Raw genomic sequence first — 17,306 nt, forward strand, 5'->3', positions numbered from 1 at the left:
AAAGGTGAACTTTGGAGTGCGGATGCTTGACAAAAGGCCGCCGCTTCTTCTCATTCTTGTCAAAGGAAAAAGGACATGGTAAAATTCAAAATAAAAATCACACATACATACACAAGAAACATAAAGACATCAAGAGCAAGTAAAACAACCCAGATCGGAAGAACGGCCCCGCGGGAGTGCGCAGAATGATATCGCTCGTTAGAAACCAAAAACTCAACTCCTTTTAACTCATCTAGTGGGCTGGCGGCGGAGGCGGGGGAAGCGGAAGAGCAATGTCGTAGGTCGTAAAGTAGGCAATCTTCTCTTGGAAGGACAGCGGATCAACGCCACCGGATTTGGCCTTGGTGCGGAGCTGGGCCACTTTGTGCTGCGAGCGGCGACGAAGGGTGTTCTTTGTGTTGCAGCTCTCGGGATCCACCTGCAGCAGATTTTGGATGACAGGATCGTCAATCCATCGCGGCATCGAGTCCAGGCTGACCACGTCGGCGGACGCAGCAGACGCAGCAACGGCAGCAGCAGCAGGAGTCTCTGCAAAAGTAACGGCTGGCGCACGCTCTTGCACTGTGCTGCGCGAGGCAGCTTTATCGCTGGGCAGACTAGGCGAGGCGACGCCACCCTTGCTCGCGTTCAAGGGGCGCGGCATGGAGGTGGCCGCACGAGCGCTCTGAGCCGCTCCTGCGCTGTGAGCCGCGGCAGCAGCCTCGCCACTGCCACCCGCCATGAGCTCGGTTCGCATGTCCTTGAGCGCGCGAATCTGCTGCTGAATGCCGCTAATCTCGCGCTTGGCTGCGGCCAGCTCGAGCTCAATATCGATACGCGTGATGGGCGTCTCGCCAGAGTTGTGCACAACTTCGTCCGTCGCACTGGCATCGCTGTCGCCGTGAGCATTGGAGATCATGGCATCAACGAACGTGGAGGATTCAGGATACAAGTCTGCAGGTAGGAAGGCTGAGGGCGGTGGGGGCGGCAGCGCAGACGACTTTGAGACGGGCTTGTTTTGCATGTTGCCAAGGATGAGATCCTTCTTGAGCACCTGCAGCTCGGCCCGCAGCTCGGACTTTTCGCGCTCGTGCGTCGCAATCACCTCCTGCACCCTCTCGATTGGGATGTAATTGGCTTCGACGCTCGCAAGCTCAATCTTGAGCTTCTCCTTCTCTTCCTCCTGGCGCTGCAGCAGCGTTTTCAGCGACTGGCGGGAAAGCACACTTTCGTGCACATCGGCAAGAATCTTGCGCAACTCAATCTTCTCCCGCTCGTGCATCCGCACCAGCTCTTCGACCTTTGCCTTGAGAATGTGCGAGTCGGCAAACTCGTCCTCTTCCGACTGCAAAAGCTCGTTTTGTGTAAAGTGCGCAGCAGCAGCACGGACCGGGTGTGCCGAGCCACTCGAGGCAAACTGCGCGGGTGGAGGGGCGGTGTACGCATCGTGGTGCCGTTGCTGGTGATCGTGATGTTGGTGGTGGTGGTGGTGGTGGTGGGGATGGTGCTGGCCAGCCGCCGCCGATGCAGCCATGTTCGCACGAGCCAGACGAGGCTTTTCGAGCGTGCCGTGGCGGCTAGGATTGCGGCTGCCAACACGCGAGTCCACGCCAGACGAGATGGATGAGATTTCCGACTTGAGCTGGTCGCCAAACTGCTCGCTTTGCGAAATCATCGTCTCGAGCTTGGTAATGGCGGGCCAAATGGAGGTGAGGGAGGCCGCGAGCTCGTCCACGTCGAAGGCAAGCTCACGCTGGTCGAGGTGCTCTTCGAGCCGAGCCGCAACAGCGCTGTTGATCTGGTCCGGGTCGACAACGTTCGCAGCCAGCCACTGCACCAACTCGTTCTTGAACTGGCGCTTGTCCAGCTCGTTGTACACGAGATACTCTTGCATGCGAGAGTTGGTCACATACTCTTCACGCATTTGCACCAGCTGGCGGCGCAGCTCGGCCTTTTCGGCCTGGTTTTCACGCAGCAGCGCGCGCATGGCATTCAGCTCTTCGATTGCTCGGCGCGCGTCGTCCAGCTGGTAATCGGGATTGGCATCGATGCGGCGATCGACGTCTTGCAGAATCTCCATACCCTCGCGCTCGTACTGCACGACATTGTCAAGCGACTCCATCTCGAGCCGCAGGCTGGCAACACGCTGCTTGGCGGCAGCAATGTCCACTTTCAGCGTGTCGGGGTCGAACGTCTGAGCATAGCTGCCAGAGGCGTGCAAGCCCCCGCTCAGGTGCTGCAAGCTGTTATTGTGCACCAGACCGTGTTGGTAGCCAGCAGTCACCGCTGCGGCAGCAGAGCTGGGCATGGCGACGCTTTGAGGGCGGTCGAGGCGCGAGGTGAGATACGCCACTTCCTCCTCGGCAATGCCAAGACGACGCTTCTTGAGCTCGAGCAATTCCTGCTTTCGGGTCAGGTCGGCTTGAGCCGTCTCCAAAAAGTCCTTCAGCATACGCTGCTGGACAATGTGCGCAGAAATACGCGGGTCTTCGATCTGCGTCGTGCGCGTAGAATGGTTGACAAAGTACAAACCGACAACCGCATCACTGGCCTGCTCCCAGGCGTACGGGAGCTCGTCGCCCTCGCACTCGGCAAACGTGAATGGCCGTGTGAATCGGTCACGAGGATCCACCCACGTCGTCGACTGCGAGTTGTGGTTGACAAAGAACACTTTGGCCGTGCGGTGGTCTTTGCGCATATTCCAGCCTGGCGGAATGGGCAGAGTGGACGGCGACGCGCGAGCGTGTTCAATATACCCTTGGTCGTAGTAGGTCATGGTGGCCGCGTCAAAGTAGAACGTCTCTCCCGTGGTCTGATCCACGCGAACTTCAAAGCCCGTGGGAACGCTGCCCTCGACGGCCCAGCGCCGTTGGTTGGGACCGGATGGAATGGCAGGCGCGTGGACGACTTGCTGGTGCCCGTGGTGGCGACGGGAACGCTCGCGGCGTCTGGAATGACGGCGAGCCTTCTTGCCGTGTCGACGATGCTTGCGGTGCTTGCGATGACGATCGCGATCTTGGTAGCGAGGCTCGTCACTCGACGAAGACGACGAGCTGGAGGACGATTCGGACGAAGATGTGCTGGTCGAGTCGCTGCCCTCGTCGTAATGGTAGTCGCGGTAGCGAGAGCGAGGCCGTGATGAGCGATGCTCCCGATCGCGCTCTTTTTCGCGTTCTCGGTCGCGCTCCCGGTCGCGCGGTCCATCGCGGTACTGGTCGCGGTGTGCATCACCTCGGTACTGGTCGCGCGAATGGTTGCGATCACGCGTAGACTCGCGAGTGCGTTCCGATTCGCGCCGAGGATCTTGCTCGCGATGCACAACGCGATCAGGCACGGAGGAGGATGAGGAATGGCGCGAGTAAGTCGTGCTGCTAGCATGCGCTTGCCGTCCCACCAAGTGCTTTTGCTCTTCTTGGTTGACCAACAGAGCAGGGCCAGGCGCGAACGGACCAGCGAGCTCGGATCGACTGCCAATCATGCTGGCAGTGATGGGAAGGGCCACGCCGGAAATAGAGTACGACGAGAACGAGCGCACCAGCTGGCCAGGAGCTGGAGCATCATCTTCGGGCACCGCAGCGAGCTGGGCGTTCGAAGACAGCGGGCTTGGGACATAGTTGGGGGCAACCGGGCCGCTGGTGGGCGTTGACGCGACCGGCTGCATTGGTGCGCCAGTAACAGCGTTGATGCCAACGAGCGTGCGGTCGCCGCCGCTCGATGTGCGCGTACGCTTGGGATGCGCGCTTTCCACAGAGCCGACGCGGAAGAGGCCGCTGGATGAATTCGCGCCGTTCAGCTTTGGCACGTGAACGGATGCAGAAATCGCCTCATCGTCGAGCTGGATGCTGTGGGAGCGCGAGAGGGGCTGCTGGGAGCTCTCGCTCATGCCTGGACCGCCTGCGCCGCCGCCTCCTGCCATGAGTGTCACCATGCTGGTAGTTGATCCTGACAGCTCTCTCGAGAGGCCAGTCGAAGTGGGCGGCAGCGCCGACACGTTGAGGGGCGACACATCCGTGTATACGGACGGTGGGCGGGTCGGGTTTGTGACGGTGATGACGGGCGGAGGCGGGGCAGCCATTGCAGTGACGCTGGCGGAAGGGACGAGGACGGTGAATGGGTTGCGCACCGGAGGCGGGGGTGGTGCAGCTTTGGAGCTAATGAGGCTGGAACGACTGTCGCTGTGCCGTTGTTGCATCAGAGCATACGCTGCTGTGGGGTTGGTGATGGTCAGCTGTCCATGGTCCTCTTCAGGGTCGTCCTCTTCAACATCCGTATGGTCGTTGTAAACAACGCTGGGCGAAGCCGAGTGCGTTGGCGACTGCACGAGCACGGTCGTCATCACTGAAGGCGAATGCGAGTGTGTCGGGGACATTGGCGGCTGCTCGTTGCCTTCCGACGGCGACTGTGAGTGGTGGATAAAAGTCCCGCTGCTCACGGCGCTGACTGCCGAGCCGCGACGTCCACGTTGCTCGGCGACCCGCAAACCGTTGGCGTACAGAATGTCGTCGTCAGGATGAAGAATGAAGGTGCCCGTTTCCGATTGGTGGCTACGACGGCCACTCCACGTCGAAGGCGCAACACTAGCGGCGTCCGCTTCGTCGTCCGTGGTCATGTCGGCCATCGGGTTGACAAACATGAGATCGCCATCTCCGCTCTCGTACAAGGGAATGCTGGCCAACGACATGGTCGCGGCAATTTCGCCGTTGCTATTGTTCCAGCTTCCACTCGAGGCGGCGGAGATGGTGGTGCCAGTCGGTGAAGAGCTGAGCGCGTGCGAGCTGGGCACAACCATGGAGGCTGGCCGCAAGATGGAGGTGCGTCGCACTGGGGCAAGCGGGCGCAGTGACATGGATACCTGCCGCGAGACGGAGCGAGAGCCAGCCCGCGAGTCATCGTTCAAGCTGGCAGTGTCAAACTCTTTCAATGTGGCATCAAAGCCGTCCAACACCGAGTCGATGGCGTTCGGATCGTCCGGATCAAAGGTCATGCTGTCGCCGGCCGCTGCGCCACTCGATCCGCGCAGGTGAGCGGACGCTGCTGGCAACGACGTCTCGGGCTGAGCCTCTTCGCCGCCGGCGCTTGCCTCTTCATAGTACGAGTGCCCTGCTGCGCTTGCCGACTCGTCGTCCTCGACGTACGAAACGCTCTGCATGCTGATGGCTGGCTGAATGCTAGCCGCGCCAACGGTGGCCGTGCGAAGTAGTGCGGGGTCAATGGACGCCATGGACGCCATGGAGGTAATGGATGGGTAGGATACATGGTCGAGCTCCTCCAAGTCATCGTCATTGAGGTGGGTTGAGGACTCGCTGTCTTGGAAGGTTGCGCGTCGTGGTCGGGCGACGGCCTGCGCTTCGTCGGCATCGGCTTCTTCTGCTTCTTCTTCTTGATCTTCGTCTTGCTCCAGTGTGTGCGGAAGTGTAGAGCGTTGTTCGACGGAGGGCGAATCGTCCAGGCGGTGCAGACTGCTGACGCTGAGGACTCTGGCAGGAAGGGGGAGGTTTGATACGCTGCCGCTGTCGCTGGAGGCGATATTGCTGCCGATGCTGTCAATGCTATTGGTGCTGGCGTGCGTGAGCTGGGTTAACAGCACTGCCTGAGGCACTGCGGCTGCGACGGCGACTGGAGGGACAATTTCCTGCCTTTGTTGCTGCTGCTGCTGCTCGCGCGCAAGCCGCCGTTGCTCTTGCTCTCGCTGTCGCTGCTCTTCTTCACGGTCGATTTTGTCTGCAAGCCGGTCCTGCTCTTCTAGCTCTTGCTCCTCGTCCGAGTCGTTGAGCATGGAACGGCGTCGCATGGTGATGGCATCGATGGCAAGGTCGGCGTCGGTTGATTCTCGGCCTCGGCGGAGCGATCGTCTCAGGCTGCCTGTGCGCTTGATGGTAGGCTTGTCCCAGTCATCGTCGTCGTCGTTGTTGTTGTTATTGTTGCTACTAACAGAGTCCGCCTTGGCATCAGAGGTGGGGGTTGGCAATGATTCCGCCTCTGTGACGGTCATGACAAACGAAGGCGTTGATTTCATGCTGTCTTGTCGCTGCATCCGCTCCGCTGCAGCTGCTGCTGCTGCTGCTGCCACCGACACGGCGACCGTCGAGGTAGCAGCCGCTGCTGATGCTTGGGTTTCACCAGCGTCTCGAGTGGGCTTTGATACCTGCTGCTCTTCCACATGATGTTGGTACAACGCAGCAACTTTCTCTGGGGCTTCGTCTCCATGCTGTGAGATGGGCGTTGGAGGGACGTAGTGTGTGTGAGCGTGTAGCAGCTCGACGGGCTCGGGCTCGGGCTCGGCGGGTTGGACGGGCTCGGGCTCAGGCTCGGGCTCAAGCGGCTCGGGCGTCATTGTGTACTCGCTCTTGTGGTGATCATAGTACCAGCCTGACGCGGAGTCATGCCAGTACCTGCTAATATCGTAATTAACTGTTGCAGGCGCTGCGGGCGTTGGTGGCTCTGCTGCAGCGGCAGTGGTAGCGGCAGTGTCGTCCTGGTGGTGATGTTGTTGTTGGGAGCTCACGTCCGCCAATGACGCGTTGCTTGCCTTGACGTCCTCGTGCTGCAGCGCTGCTTCGGCCTCTATTTCCAGCTCTCCCAGTGCCGAGTCTAGCGCATTCAATCCGGTTGGATCGTCGTCGTGCTCGTCTGGTTGTTCCTCATGATCGTCCTCTCCGTCGGACGCTTGATTCGCGGGTGCCGACCATCCAAACGAGCCATCCTCGTGTGCTACAATGTCGCTGTCTTCCTGATGAACAACACTGCTTGAATCTTGATATCCGTCGTCCAAATCCTCGTCGCTGTCGTTCAGTGCGTGCGGATTGAAGAAATCGACCGCCGAGCTGTCGTCCGCCGTCCACTCGTCGGCCATTCTGTCCCTCGACACGGCAATGTACCTCCTCCTCCTCCTTCCTCCTTGTGAGAGTGACTCGGCACACACGCGATGGGACCTGCGCAGAGAGAGCAAAAGAGTCAGTGCAGCATGAGACGTGAGTATTGAGCCAACGATTCTCCCCTCCTTCCTCGTCTCGCGCAGTTCTGCCGTCGACCACTTGTCCTAGTGCATGTTGTGAGATCGCTTGCTGTAGCACGGCCTCCCAACGTCAGCGCAGTGAGTGCCAACCGCTCAATAGAGAACCGAAGAGCTCGGCTCTTTTTATTTTTCTCGTTCGTTCCAATGAGCTCTCCCCCATTCAATGGCCAGCTTGCCGCCAACAGCTCAACGCTGCACATGAAGCGCAGAGAGTGTCATTGACGTTGGTCGCTCAGAGTCGAGACTTTTCTTTTCCCCCCTTTTCATTGATGTTTGCATTCAAAACACAAAGAATCATTTTTTTATTTTTTTTATTTTTTTTTTTTTTTTTTTTTTTTTTTTGGTTTTTGTTTGGGTTTTGTTTGGGTTTTTGCATTTGGCGTTGAGAACAGAAAGCCCAGCTACAACACGACAAACCCGAGTCGAGCGTCGATGTAACGTAATCCTTCTTATTATTGCTCTCATCGCTCTCTCGCGCTCTGCTGGGGACGGCGGTGCTGCGTGTCGAGGGGCAGAGAGGTTCGTTGGAAAAATGAAACCGCCTCCTCTTTTGCTTTCCCATCGCTCTCACTCATCCCCGACAGTGCTGATTGGATTGCCTTCGTTTCTGATTCGATGGGGTGGGGTTCTGATGTAGCGAGGGGAAAGTGGACCATTGCCGGGGACGGGGGGGGGGAAAAGTGGCTGAGCACTGCAAGGAGTCAGCTCCCACTGCCCTCACTGCCTGGCCGTATTTGTGTCAATCAGTCAGTCAGTCACCTACGAGTAAAGATGAACGACTCGAAAAAAAAAACTGAGAATGAGCTTGTATGATATGGGCAACAGACAATGGAGCAAAGTAGATTCAGCGCCAAATGAAAGATTCGCATCAATTTTGCGGCGCTCTTGTTCACATCTGAGACGCACTTGTCGCTTCTGGTTGCTTGCTCGCACAGGTGAGAACAGCACTAGCAATGAGCAATCACACGCATCTAGGTGCCAGGCGCAGCATGATTGAAAATGGCAACACTTTCGCCGCACAAAGTCAAACCATTTCATTCCACTTGTTCTCCATTTCCCCATTCCTTGCTCATCCCTCCACTGTAAAAACAACTCGTCGTGTTTCTTGCCATAATGGAATATATTGCGCTCATAACCAACGCAAAAAAAATGACAACCAAAAAAAACTTCAATGCAAGCAACAAAAATCATGAAATCCCTTTTTGGTCTTAGAAATGATTGAAATAAACAAATGTGTCTTGGCAAACACAAAATTTACTTCTTGGCAGCCTTGGCGGGGGCAGCAGCCTTCTTGTCCTTGCCATCAGCCTTGGCATCCTTGGCGGACTTGTCGACGGCCTTGATGACACCGACGGCGACGGTCTGACGCATGTCACGGACGGCGAAGCGGCCGAGCGGGGGGTAGTCAGAGAAAGCCTCAACGCACATGGGCTTGGTGGGGAGGAGCTCGACAATAGCGGCATCGCCGGACTTGACGAACTTGGGGGCGTCTTCGAGCTTCTTGCCAGAGCGACGGTCGCACTTCTCCTTGATGTCCTGGAACTTGCAGGCAATGTGGGCAGTGTGGCAGTCGAGGACTGGGGCGTAGCCGTTGGAGATCTGGCCGGGGTGGTTGAGGACGATGACCTGGGCGGTGAAGGTCTTGGTCTCCTTCGGGGGGTCGTTCTTCGAGTCGCCGGCAACGTTGCCACGACGGATGTCCTTGACGGCAACGTTCTTGACGTTGAAGCCGACGTTGTCACCGGGGTTGGCCTCGGGGAGGGACTCGTGGTGCATTTCGACCGACTTGACTTCGGTGGTCACGTTGCTGGGGGCGAAGGTGACAACCATGCCGGGCTTGAGGACACCAGTCTCGACACGGCCGACGGGCACAGTGCCGATACCGCCAATCTTGTAGACGTCTTGGAGGGGGAGACGGAGGGGCTTGTCCGTGGGGCGCTTGGGGGGCGAGATGGCGTCAAGAGCCTCAATGAGGGTCTTGCCGGAGGCGTTGCCCTCCTTGCGCTCGATAGTCCATCCCTTGAACCAGGGCATGTTCTCGGAGGCCTCGAGCATGTTGTCGCCGTGCCAGCCAGAGATGGGGACGAAAGCGACGGTCTTGGGGTCGTAGCCGATCTTCTTGATGTAGTTCGAGACCTCAGTGACGATTTCGTTGTAACGCTCCTCAGCGAACTTGATCGAGTCCATCTTGTTGATGCCGACAATCAGCTGCTTGACACCGAGGGTGTAGGCGAGCAGGGCGTGCTCACGGGTCTGGCCGTCCTTGGAGATGCCAGCCTCGAACTCACCAGTGCCGGCGGCAACGATGAGGACGGCGCAGTCAGCCTGCGAGGTACCGGTGATCATGTTCTTGATGAAATCGCGGTGGCCGGGGGCGTCAATGATGGTGACGTAGAACTTGGAGGTCTCGAACTTCCAGAGGGCAATGTCGATGGTGATGCCACGCTCGCGCTCAGCCTTGAGCTTGTCGAGGACCCAGGCGTACTTGAAAGAGCCCTTGCCCATTTCCTGAGCTTCCTTCTCGAACTTCTCGATGGTGCGCTTGTCGATACCACCGCACTTGTAGATGAGGTGACCAGTCGAGGTCGACTTGCCGGAATCGACGTGGCCGATAACGACGATGTTAATGTGAGTCTTCTCCTTGCCCATTGTGAAGGTTGTTCTGTGTGTGTTAAATAATAAAAAAATGGAAGAGTGAGCATTTCCAAATCAAAAAGCGACAATTATTTAAATCAGGATTGCACGTGGGGAGAAGGAAGAAAACGATGAAACAGCATTTTAAAAAAAAACACTCGTGGGGTTCGGCGTCAACACCCCACGCTGACGTTCGCGTTTCGACGCTCGTTTTTGGCAATGCGCAAGGGGATGGGGATGAATGGATCCTAATCCGAGTGTGCACGACGAGAGCGAAGAACAAACGCAGAACGACAGTTGGAGGAAGTGTTGAAGAGGGAAAAAAACGAAAAAAGAAAAAAGTGAAAAAAAGGCAATTTTTTGTTGTTTTCCAGAACGTTCTAAATTTCAAAACAGAAACGGCTTGTCCGATGCGATCGATCGTGACAGCGCAGCAGTGGCAGACGATTGCAAGACGAGCATCTCACGCAAGAGGCAAAAGAGCGCGAAGAAGAGAGCGGAGAAGAGGAAGCGAGAGAGAAAAGCCCGAAGGCGAAAAAGAAAAAGAAAAAAAAAAGAACCACATGTTTCTGTTTCGCGTTTTTCGTTTTCCACTTTCACGTCCATCTCCAGGCCGAGGAAAGGGGCATCGGATGGCCCGCGCACCGCAATCCAGTGTGCAGAGACACTGTCTAGCGGATTGCGAGGAGGGGAGGAGGGGACAAGCGGGGATGGGCCGAGATCGGCTTCGAGAAGGAAGATGGAAGCAAGTCACGTTCGATTTTTTTTCTTTTCACAAACCTGTAAAAGAGTGCTCTCTCCCAAATTCGGTTGTCGTTCTATTTCAAAATGCAGCATCAAAAGCTAAATCGACAACGATTGGGGGAAAAAAACTGAGAGTTTGGAGGTTGCTGATTGTCGGTCGTTGCTAACTGTGCATTTGGAAAAATGAATCCAGCAACAACAACGACCAATCTTGGCCACAACTTCAGTCTCACAGTTGTGTTTGGTGCAATCTTTGCAGCAAACTGATCTCACACAAGCATCTGGACAACCTACTCTCATTTGTTCAACAACCAAAACCAAGCGAATGTCGACTCCGTCGAGCTCCTTCTGGCCGTGGGCCTCATCGACCAACTGGCAATGGACTGTGCATAAGGTGTGGAGAATTGAATCAAAATCATGCTCCAATCACCAAGTGTCCAATCCGATCAAACCCCGTCCCCCGGAAAGCAGCGACCGCGGATTCCATGCTGCCTTGCTTTTCGGCCTTGTCTTGGCTTTTCCGAGCAGCAGTGCAGTGACTTGGGCGAGAGGCGGATTGCAACCCTCACAGTTTGAGCCTGAGTTTGGTTGGAGAATGAAGTCATCACACTTTATACCTCCGCTGACCTCCTTGCTCGATCTTGGTCCTGCGCCTCGCTCTGTTCTCACCGGCGCATCATTGCTTGTCATTGCTGTGTCTGCTCTTTCTCATTCTGCTTGCAGTTCGGCGGCACGAGCATGGCCAATGCGGCGTGCATGCGTCAAGTTGCGGAGATTCTTGACAAGTCCTTGTCGCCCAGCGATCGTGCCAACAAGATGCATCAGGTAAGCCAAGCGCCCTCGATCAGCGTGCGGGCCACAAAAGCACGGAATACTGGTTTGGTCGTCCCATGAAACTGGCTTTGTGTTTGTTTGTGGCTGGGTTGGGTTGTTTGAACTGTGACTATTTTCGTCAGGTTCGTGACCCCCGTATCACGCTTTGCGGGATTGGTGGTGGTGCCATCAATGGTTGGCAATAGTCAAAATGCAACCTCACAAACTTGGCCTCAATCACATGTCGTTGCATTTTTCCGTTGAACTTTCGTTGCTTGTCTCACAACCTCAAATTTTTTTCCTTCCTTCCGGTCATTTCGGACAGGGCGCGGTCGTGTCGGCGATGGCCGGAGTCACCGATGGCCTGCTGGCTGTTATTGCGGCAGCACAGGCGCCAACGTCCAAGACCGATTATCTGACTCTGTTTGCAGAGCTCGTTGCCAAACACGTCACAGCGGCAACGGAGCTGCTGGGATGCTCGTCTGGCGCAAACCCTGCGCACACCCCGCACTGCTCCCCGCGTCCGTTCGTCGAGTCGTCAGGAAGTGCATCCGCGTCGGCGTCCCTGTCTTCCTCGGCGTCCTTGTCGTCGTCCAGCGATTTCCTGCCATCAGGACTCTGCCAACAAAACGCCGCCTTGCTCTCCAACCTACTCGCCGTCATCCACGGCGATGCAGAGAACATTCGCGATCTGCTTCGCGCCGTGTTCTTGTCCAAGAGCTGCTCGGATTTCTACCGCGAGCTCATTGTCGGCCAGGGCGAGCTGTGGTCGACCCAAATCCTCCACGCCTATCTGCAGAGCACTGGCCGACGTGCAGGCTGGCTGGATGCCCGCCAAGTCCTGGTGGTGGACAGCGACCCGGCATCCACGGTGGCTCCGCCCGTGAACTGGAGCGTGTCGAGCCAAAAGTACCGCGAGTGGTTCCAGCACAAGGGCCGAGAATACGACGTTGTCGTTGTGACGGGCTTTGTTGCCAGCACCGAATCCGGCGCCCCGACAACCCTCAAGCGAAACGGCAGTGACTACTCGGGCAGCATTTTTGGCAATCTGATGGATGCACAGGTAAGTGTGAGGGTGGCGGTACTAGCGGATGGAAAAACGAAATCAGCCAACTCACCAGCCGACCCTGACACTCGCAGGCAATCACCATCTGGACGGATGTGGATGGCGTTTACAGTGCAGACCCTCGGCGTGTCCCCTCCTCCCGCCTTCTTGACGAGCTCACTTACACGGAGGTAGGCAATCACCGAAGAATCGAAAGCGTAAACTTGTGTCTGTGTAAGAAGGTGTCGTGTTTATTCACGCTGACTGCCTTACTTTGGCTCTCAGGCCATCGAGTTTTCCTTCTACGGTGCCAAGATCATTCACCCGAAAACCATGGCTCCAGCCGTCACCAAAAACATTCCCATCTACATTCGCAACACGTTCAACGCATCGTGCCCCGGCACCAAGATTTATTCAGGCGCAACGTCTCCCTCTGCAGGTCTGTTGACGCTTTCTGTGGACCTTTTCGAGTGTTTGTGGACACCCCATAAGCTGACTTTTGTCCTTTCTATTGGATTGTTTGATTGTACTGGCCACCCCCCTCACCTAGTCGTCGGAGATTCCTCAAAGGCCGTGCGTGGCCTGTGCTCGATCGACAACATTGCACTCATCAACGTGAAGCTCCTGAATGTTGGCGAAAACGAGTACATGCCGCTTGGCATCCGCAACCGCCTGCTCAACAGCCTCAAGAACATTCAAGTCCCCTTGGTGATGATGGCGCAGGCCGCACCAGAGCATACGGTCTCGTTCTGCGTCCCAGAAGACAGCGCTGAGCTTGCTCGATCGACCATCACCGCACACTTTTCAGAGAATCGAGATTTGCACACTCCGAGCTCGATTGAGCTGTTCCGGTATGTAGTAGCGAGCGTCTGATTCGCTTTGATGATTCCACCTCACTCGGTCTTTGAAAATCTCTCGCCATAACCCCGGTTTTCAATCATTTCACAGCGGATTTGCCATCCTGACTGCTGTCGGCGACCAAATCAATCAGACTCCCGGCATTGCTGCAAAGTTCTTCTCCTCGCTTGCTCGCTACGACGTCAATGTCCTGGGTATCGCGCAGAACGGCGAGCGCATCATCTGCATTCTGCTCCAAAAGAAGGACTGCACCACCGCCTTGCGCGTGCTCAGCGCCGAGTTTACGGTCCCGCAAAACTCAATCTCGGTCGGTGTGATTGGTCCAGGGCTGGTTGGCGGTGCCCTCTTGCGCCAGATGCTTGAGCGCGCCACCGCCACCGCTGGTGCAAGCACCTCGCACGCAGAGCTGGTCGTTCGCGGCATTGCTCGTTCGAAATCCATGCTGTTGAGTTCTCGCACCGACGCGGCCTCGGGCGTGAATTTGCAGCAGGTGCTGGACGAGCTGTCAGCCAGCAAGCCGGCTGCCGTTGAAAATGGCCAGGTCGTCGCGGGCCCGCAGCAACAGTGGCTGCCGCTTGACTTGAAGGCGTTCGTGTCGCACATTGCCTCGCTGGATGTTCACCACGCAGTGATTGTTGACTGCACGTCGGATGATGCCGTGGCCGCCCTCTATCCGGAATGGCTTGCGCGGGGCATTCACATTGTCACGCCCAACAAGCGCGGGTTCTCGGGGGACGCCAAGCTCTACCGAAGCATCTACCAAGCAGCAAACCAAAACGCGACCTTGATTGGCAACGAAACCACGGTGGGTGCCGCGCTGCCCGTGCTGGCCACGCTTCGTACCATGCTTGACACTGGCGATGTCATCCAGTCTGTCGAGGGCGTTCTCAGTGGAACGCTGTCGTTCATTTTTGCAAAGTTCTCGAGCGGCGCCAGCGCTGCTGCGTCCACGTCAGCCCAGGCCTTCTCTTCGATCGTCAAGGAGGCACAGGCGCTTGGTTACACGGAGCCGAATCCCAAGGATGACTTGACTGGAGCGGATGTCGCTCGAAAGGTATGAGGGGGGCAATTCTTTTGCCGTAAATCGAGGAGGGGTTTTGTGCCGCGGACGTTTGTGGTTTTGGCGCTCATCTGGCATGGATGTTTATGTTTCAGGTTTGCATTTTGGCTCGGTTGTGTGGCTTGGACGTTTCGCTGGACTCCATTCCAGTGGCTGGAATCCTCACCAACGAGCTCCTCAATACCAACTCTGCCAGTGAATTCATGTCGCTCCTGCCTTCCTTTGACGCTTACTTTGAGGAGCTGAACGCTGCGGCGAGTCGCGAGAACAAAGTGCTGCGCTTTGTCGGCGTTGTCGACGTTGCCAACAAGGCAGCCCGTGTCGAGTTGCGCAAGTACGCTTCCGCCGGCTTGGTGGTTGTCATTGATTTTTTTGTATTTATGTTGGCTTTTTGGGCATTCACTCAACAAAATCTGCACATTGGGAACTTGTGTCGTTTGTTTGCTCTGCAATTTTCAGGTACCCGACGAGCCATCCATTCGCCTCGCTTCGAGGAGGAGACAACATTGTTGGCATCACCAGCAAGCGATATCCTCACTCGATTGTCATCCAGGGCCCCGGTGCTGGTGCCGACGCCACAGCGATGGGTGTCTTTGACGACTTGCTCAAGATTGCTGCGACAATTGGCAAACCTCGCTCGCGCTTGCGTTAATTCCGTCCGTGTTGTTCTTGTGTGTGTCTGTCTGTGTGTGTGTGTCTGTGTGTCTCTCTGAACCTAGCCTGTGTCCCATGTAATGTCTGAATTTGCAAATGAAACTCAGTCCACAATCGTGCAAACCATGCCGCCGTCCAATGGATTCTGGATGACCGCCGGCATTCTCGCAAGCGTGGCTGTATGTGCTGGCTTGTTCATGCAGCATTATCTGGATTCAGCCACCACACGAAACAATGACCAAATCACAACTGTCGTGTTTGATCTAGGAGGAGTGCTGCTCGAGTGGAATCCGACCAAGTTCATTGCAGCTCTCCATCCAGACTCGCCCAGTGACGCCGAGTCGCTTCATGAGTCACAATCAACGTTAACGCATGATCACAGCGGCGTCACTGCGGAGCACGCGTCCGTGCAAGGTCAAGCGAAAGTGGGCGACGACATTGCTGCTCGGTCTGGCGTTGCTGTGGACCACCTCACTCCGCAAACACGCCGAGCATGCTTGGAGGGCATGACAAGCTCAGCTGCATGGAAGGCGTACAACCGTGGGACGGCGACGCTGACACAAGCGGCGCTGGATTGGGCCAAAGCGAAACGCTCCAATTCTGAGACGACCGCCGCCGGAAATTGCGCGCTGCCAAGCGAGTCAGACCTGGCAAGTCTGTTTGAAGACTTTGGCTTGCGAGTGCCAGCGCTCATGACACCCATTCCGGCCGGATTGGCCGCGCTGCGCCGAGTGGATGCGCAGCAACGGTACCGACTGCTCGTTCTGTCCAACTTTCCACGCGACAACTATGAAGCTGTGCGCACCTTGTGGCCAGAAGTGTTTGAGCCATTCAGTGGGGCCGTCATGTCTTTTGAAGTGGCGCTGATGAAGCCGCAGCGCGAAATCTACCTGCGGTTGCTGGACGAATTTCATTTGCGCGCCGGCGAGTGTGTGTTTATCGATGACAAGCCCGAGAATGTTGCTGGCGCGGTGGCCGTTGGCATGGTTGGTGTTTCCAATCTTGATCGTGGCGCTCAGTTGGAGGCTCGTCTTGCAGCAATCGGAATATTGTGATGCATTGGGGTGTGAATGCGAGCGGCGTGGCCAGGCAACGCACGTATGAACCGTAACCTTTATGTGAAGATTGTGAATGTTTTTACTTTGTGATATTTATTACCGGCATGGACGAGATTGCATTTATTGTGGCGTTGGAGCTCATTGTACTTGTTTCAAAATTTAAACAACCGTCCATAGTTGTATTGGAGGGCTAATACAGCCGCCTAGTCAGATATTTCGTGTTGATGTCATGTTGTTGTACTCGGAGCAAGCTTTTGTGAAAGGTGGCGAGGCAGCAGTACTGAAAGAAGACAAAGCTTGGCGCGGCACACAAAGTATGCCAAATCGCCCTCATAACCACAGTACATCGAGCCACCCATGCCGTCCTACTTGTGTTCAACTGATTGAAAATATGGTTTTGAATCGCTTGTTGGGTCCAATAGCTGGTTTACTGACTTTGGGCAGAAATTGTTGCGAAGCGAACGTCTTGCGTCCTTGTGCGAGGCTAGATGTCATCACATAACACCGTATCTTTGCGGCCGATCATTTGAAATGTTGAATGATAAAGATTTCAATGTTTGTGAGGTTGGTTTGTAGATTGGATGCAGACATGACAAAAGTAAAGTTCGCTCCCGGTTTGGTCATTCAAGTATCGAGAGCTCTGTTTTCTTGATTCCAGGTTTCTCGCCAGCGACAAATGGAAATCGTGCAACCAAGCTACACACGCTCACCCTCTCCCCTTTAAAACACGCATCTATACATGGAGTGCCAACATGCTGAATTTCATGCGCTGCACGAGCAATGGGAGGGCAAGAGGAAGCGAGAACCGAAAAATGTTACAAACCCAATCGGTCTTTCCCTCATTCCTTACGATATCTGCAGTAAACAATCCTTCCGAATTCATTGTACGCGATTCAGTAGTGATTTCAGGTTCAGTTACGGGGCAAGGTCGCGATCCAGGAAAAAAAAAAAAAAAAAAAAAAAAAAAAAAAAAAAAAGCAATCGAAACTGCTCGTTTGCGACTGTGCACAGACCTTGTGTGAATCGATGGATGTACACAATGCATGACAAGTGGAGCAACAAGCGGGAGCAGAGAAAGGCAGGTGCGAGAGAAACGAATAATAATAAAAAAAAAGGCAAAAAAAAGAGCAAAAAAAAGCGAATTAGCTCACGGACGGGATCGAACCGTCATTTGAAGATTCAGAGTCTTCCGTCCTAACCATTAGACGACGCGAAAACTCAACAGGGCAATTCAGCTTTTGAACTATGAATACTCCAGCAAAGTAAAATTCCATACAGAAAGATCATCAGGTTCCAAGGTCGTGTGATTTCTTGTTGCTGACTTCACCTACAGAGAGCTGATTTTTGAAACCATCCATTCCATCGGAGCGGCATCAGTGTTTGAATTGGGTCCAAGCGGCAAAATCACAAAAACCCGCAAAGCATTCAACAACATGCCTATTCGAG

At 55.6% G+C, this 17,306-nt stretch overlaps 4 protein-coding genes and 1 non-coding gene across 5 annotated transcripts; 2 read left to right on the forward strand and 3 right to left on the reverse strand.

Moving 5' to 3' along the window:
- Window positions 1-13: 13 nt before the first annotated feature.
- Window positions 14-7,777, reverse strand: CAOG_07806 (hypothetical protein). Its single transcript, XM_004342830.2, has 2 exons — window positions 7,758-7,777; window positions 14-6,911 (listed from the first exon to the last, which is right to left on the reverse strand). Exon 2 carries the CDS (start codon window positions 6,830-6,832, stop codon window positions 233-235), a length of 6,600 nt encoding a protein of 2,199 aa, XP_004342879.1. The 5' UTR covers window positions 6,833-6,911; window positions 7,758-7,777; the 3' UTR covers window positions 14-232.
- Window positions 7,778-8,095: 318 nt separating this feature from the next.
- CAOG_07807 (translation elongation factor 1-alpha) lies at window positions 8,096-9,697 on the reverse strand. The gene has a single exon (XM_004342831.2). The coding sequence runs from the start codon at window positions 9,641-9,643 to the stop codon at window positions 8,249-8,251; it is 1,395 nt and encodes a 464-aa protein (XP_004342880.1). The 5' UTR covers window positions 9,644-9,697; the 3' UTR covers window positions 8,096-8,248.
- Window positions 9,698-10,604: 907 nt separating this feature from the next.
- Window positions 10,605-14,925, forward strand: CAOG_07808 (aspartate kinase-homoserine dehydrogenase). Its single transcript, XM_004342832.2, has 9 exons — window positions 10,605-10,766; window positions 11,096-11,197; window positions 11,511-12,248; window positions 12,326-12,421; window positions 12,516-12,669; window positions 12,781-13,081; window positions 13,179-14,142; window positions 14,244-14,482; window positions 14,608-14,925. Exons 1-9 carry the CDS (start codon window positions 10,698-10,700, stop codon window positions 14,798-14,800), a joined length of 2,856 nt encoding a protein of 951 aa, XP_004342881.1. The 5' UTR covers window positions 10,605-10,697; the 3' UTR covers window positions 14,801-14,925.
- A 2-nt stretch (window positions 14,926-14,927) lies between these two features.
- CAOG_07809 (hypothetical protein) lies at window positions 14,928-15,857 on the forward strand (the record flags this gene model as incomplete). Its single annotated transcript, XM_004342833.1, has 1 exon — window positions 14,928-15,857. The coding sequence occupies one exon, from the start codon at window positions 14,928-14,930 to the stop codon at window positions 15,855-15,857; it is 930 nt and encodes a 309-aa protein (XP_004342882.1).
- Window positions 15,858-17,004: 1,147 nt separating this feature from the next.
- On the reverse strand, window positions 17,005-17,076 carry CAOG_09836. The gene has a single exon. It is a non-coding gene; the product is annotated as a tRNA-Gln (tRNA).
- Between the last annotated feature and the right edge of the window lie 230 nt (window positions 17,077-17,306).

Source organism: Capsaspora owczarzaki (assembly GCF_000151315.2).
Source record: "Capsaspora owczarzaki ATCC 30864 unplaced genomic scaffold supercont2.16, whole genome shotgun sequence".
NCBI classification, from domain to species: domain Eukaryota; class Filasterea; order Ministeriida; family Capsasporidae; genus Capsaspora; species Capsaspora owczarzaki.

Excerpts from the sequence above, each read along its gene's own strand:
- CAOG_07808 (XM_004342832.2), top strand. The coding sequence starts at position 10,698 with ATGTCGACTCCGTCGAGCTCCTTCTGGCCGTGGGCCTCATCGACCAAC. Across the intron at positions 10,767-11,095 it reads GGCAATGGACTGTGCATAAG|TTCGGCGGCACGAGCATGGC; the intron begins GTGTGGAGAATT and ends TTCTGCTTGCAG. Across the intron at positions 12,422-12,515 it reads ACGAGCTCACTTACACGGAG|GCCATCGAGTTTTCCTTCTA; the intron begins GTAGGCAATCAC and ends TTTGGCTCTCAG.
- CAOG_07806 (XM_004342830.2), bottom strand. The coding sequence starts at position 6,832 with ATGGCCGACGAGTGGACGGCGGACGACAGCTCGGCGGTCGATTTCTTC.
- CAOG_07807 (XM_004342831.2), bottom strand. The coding sequence starts at position 9,643 with ATGGGCAAGGAGAAGACTCACATTAACATCGTCGTTATCGGCCACGTC.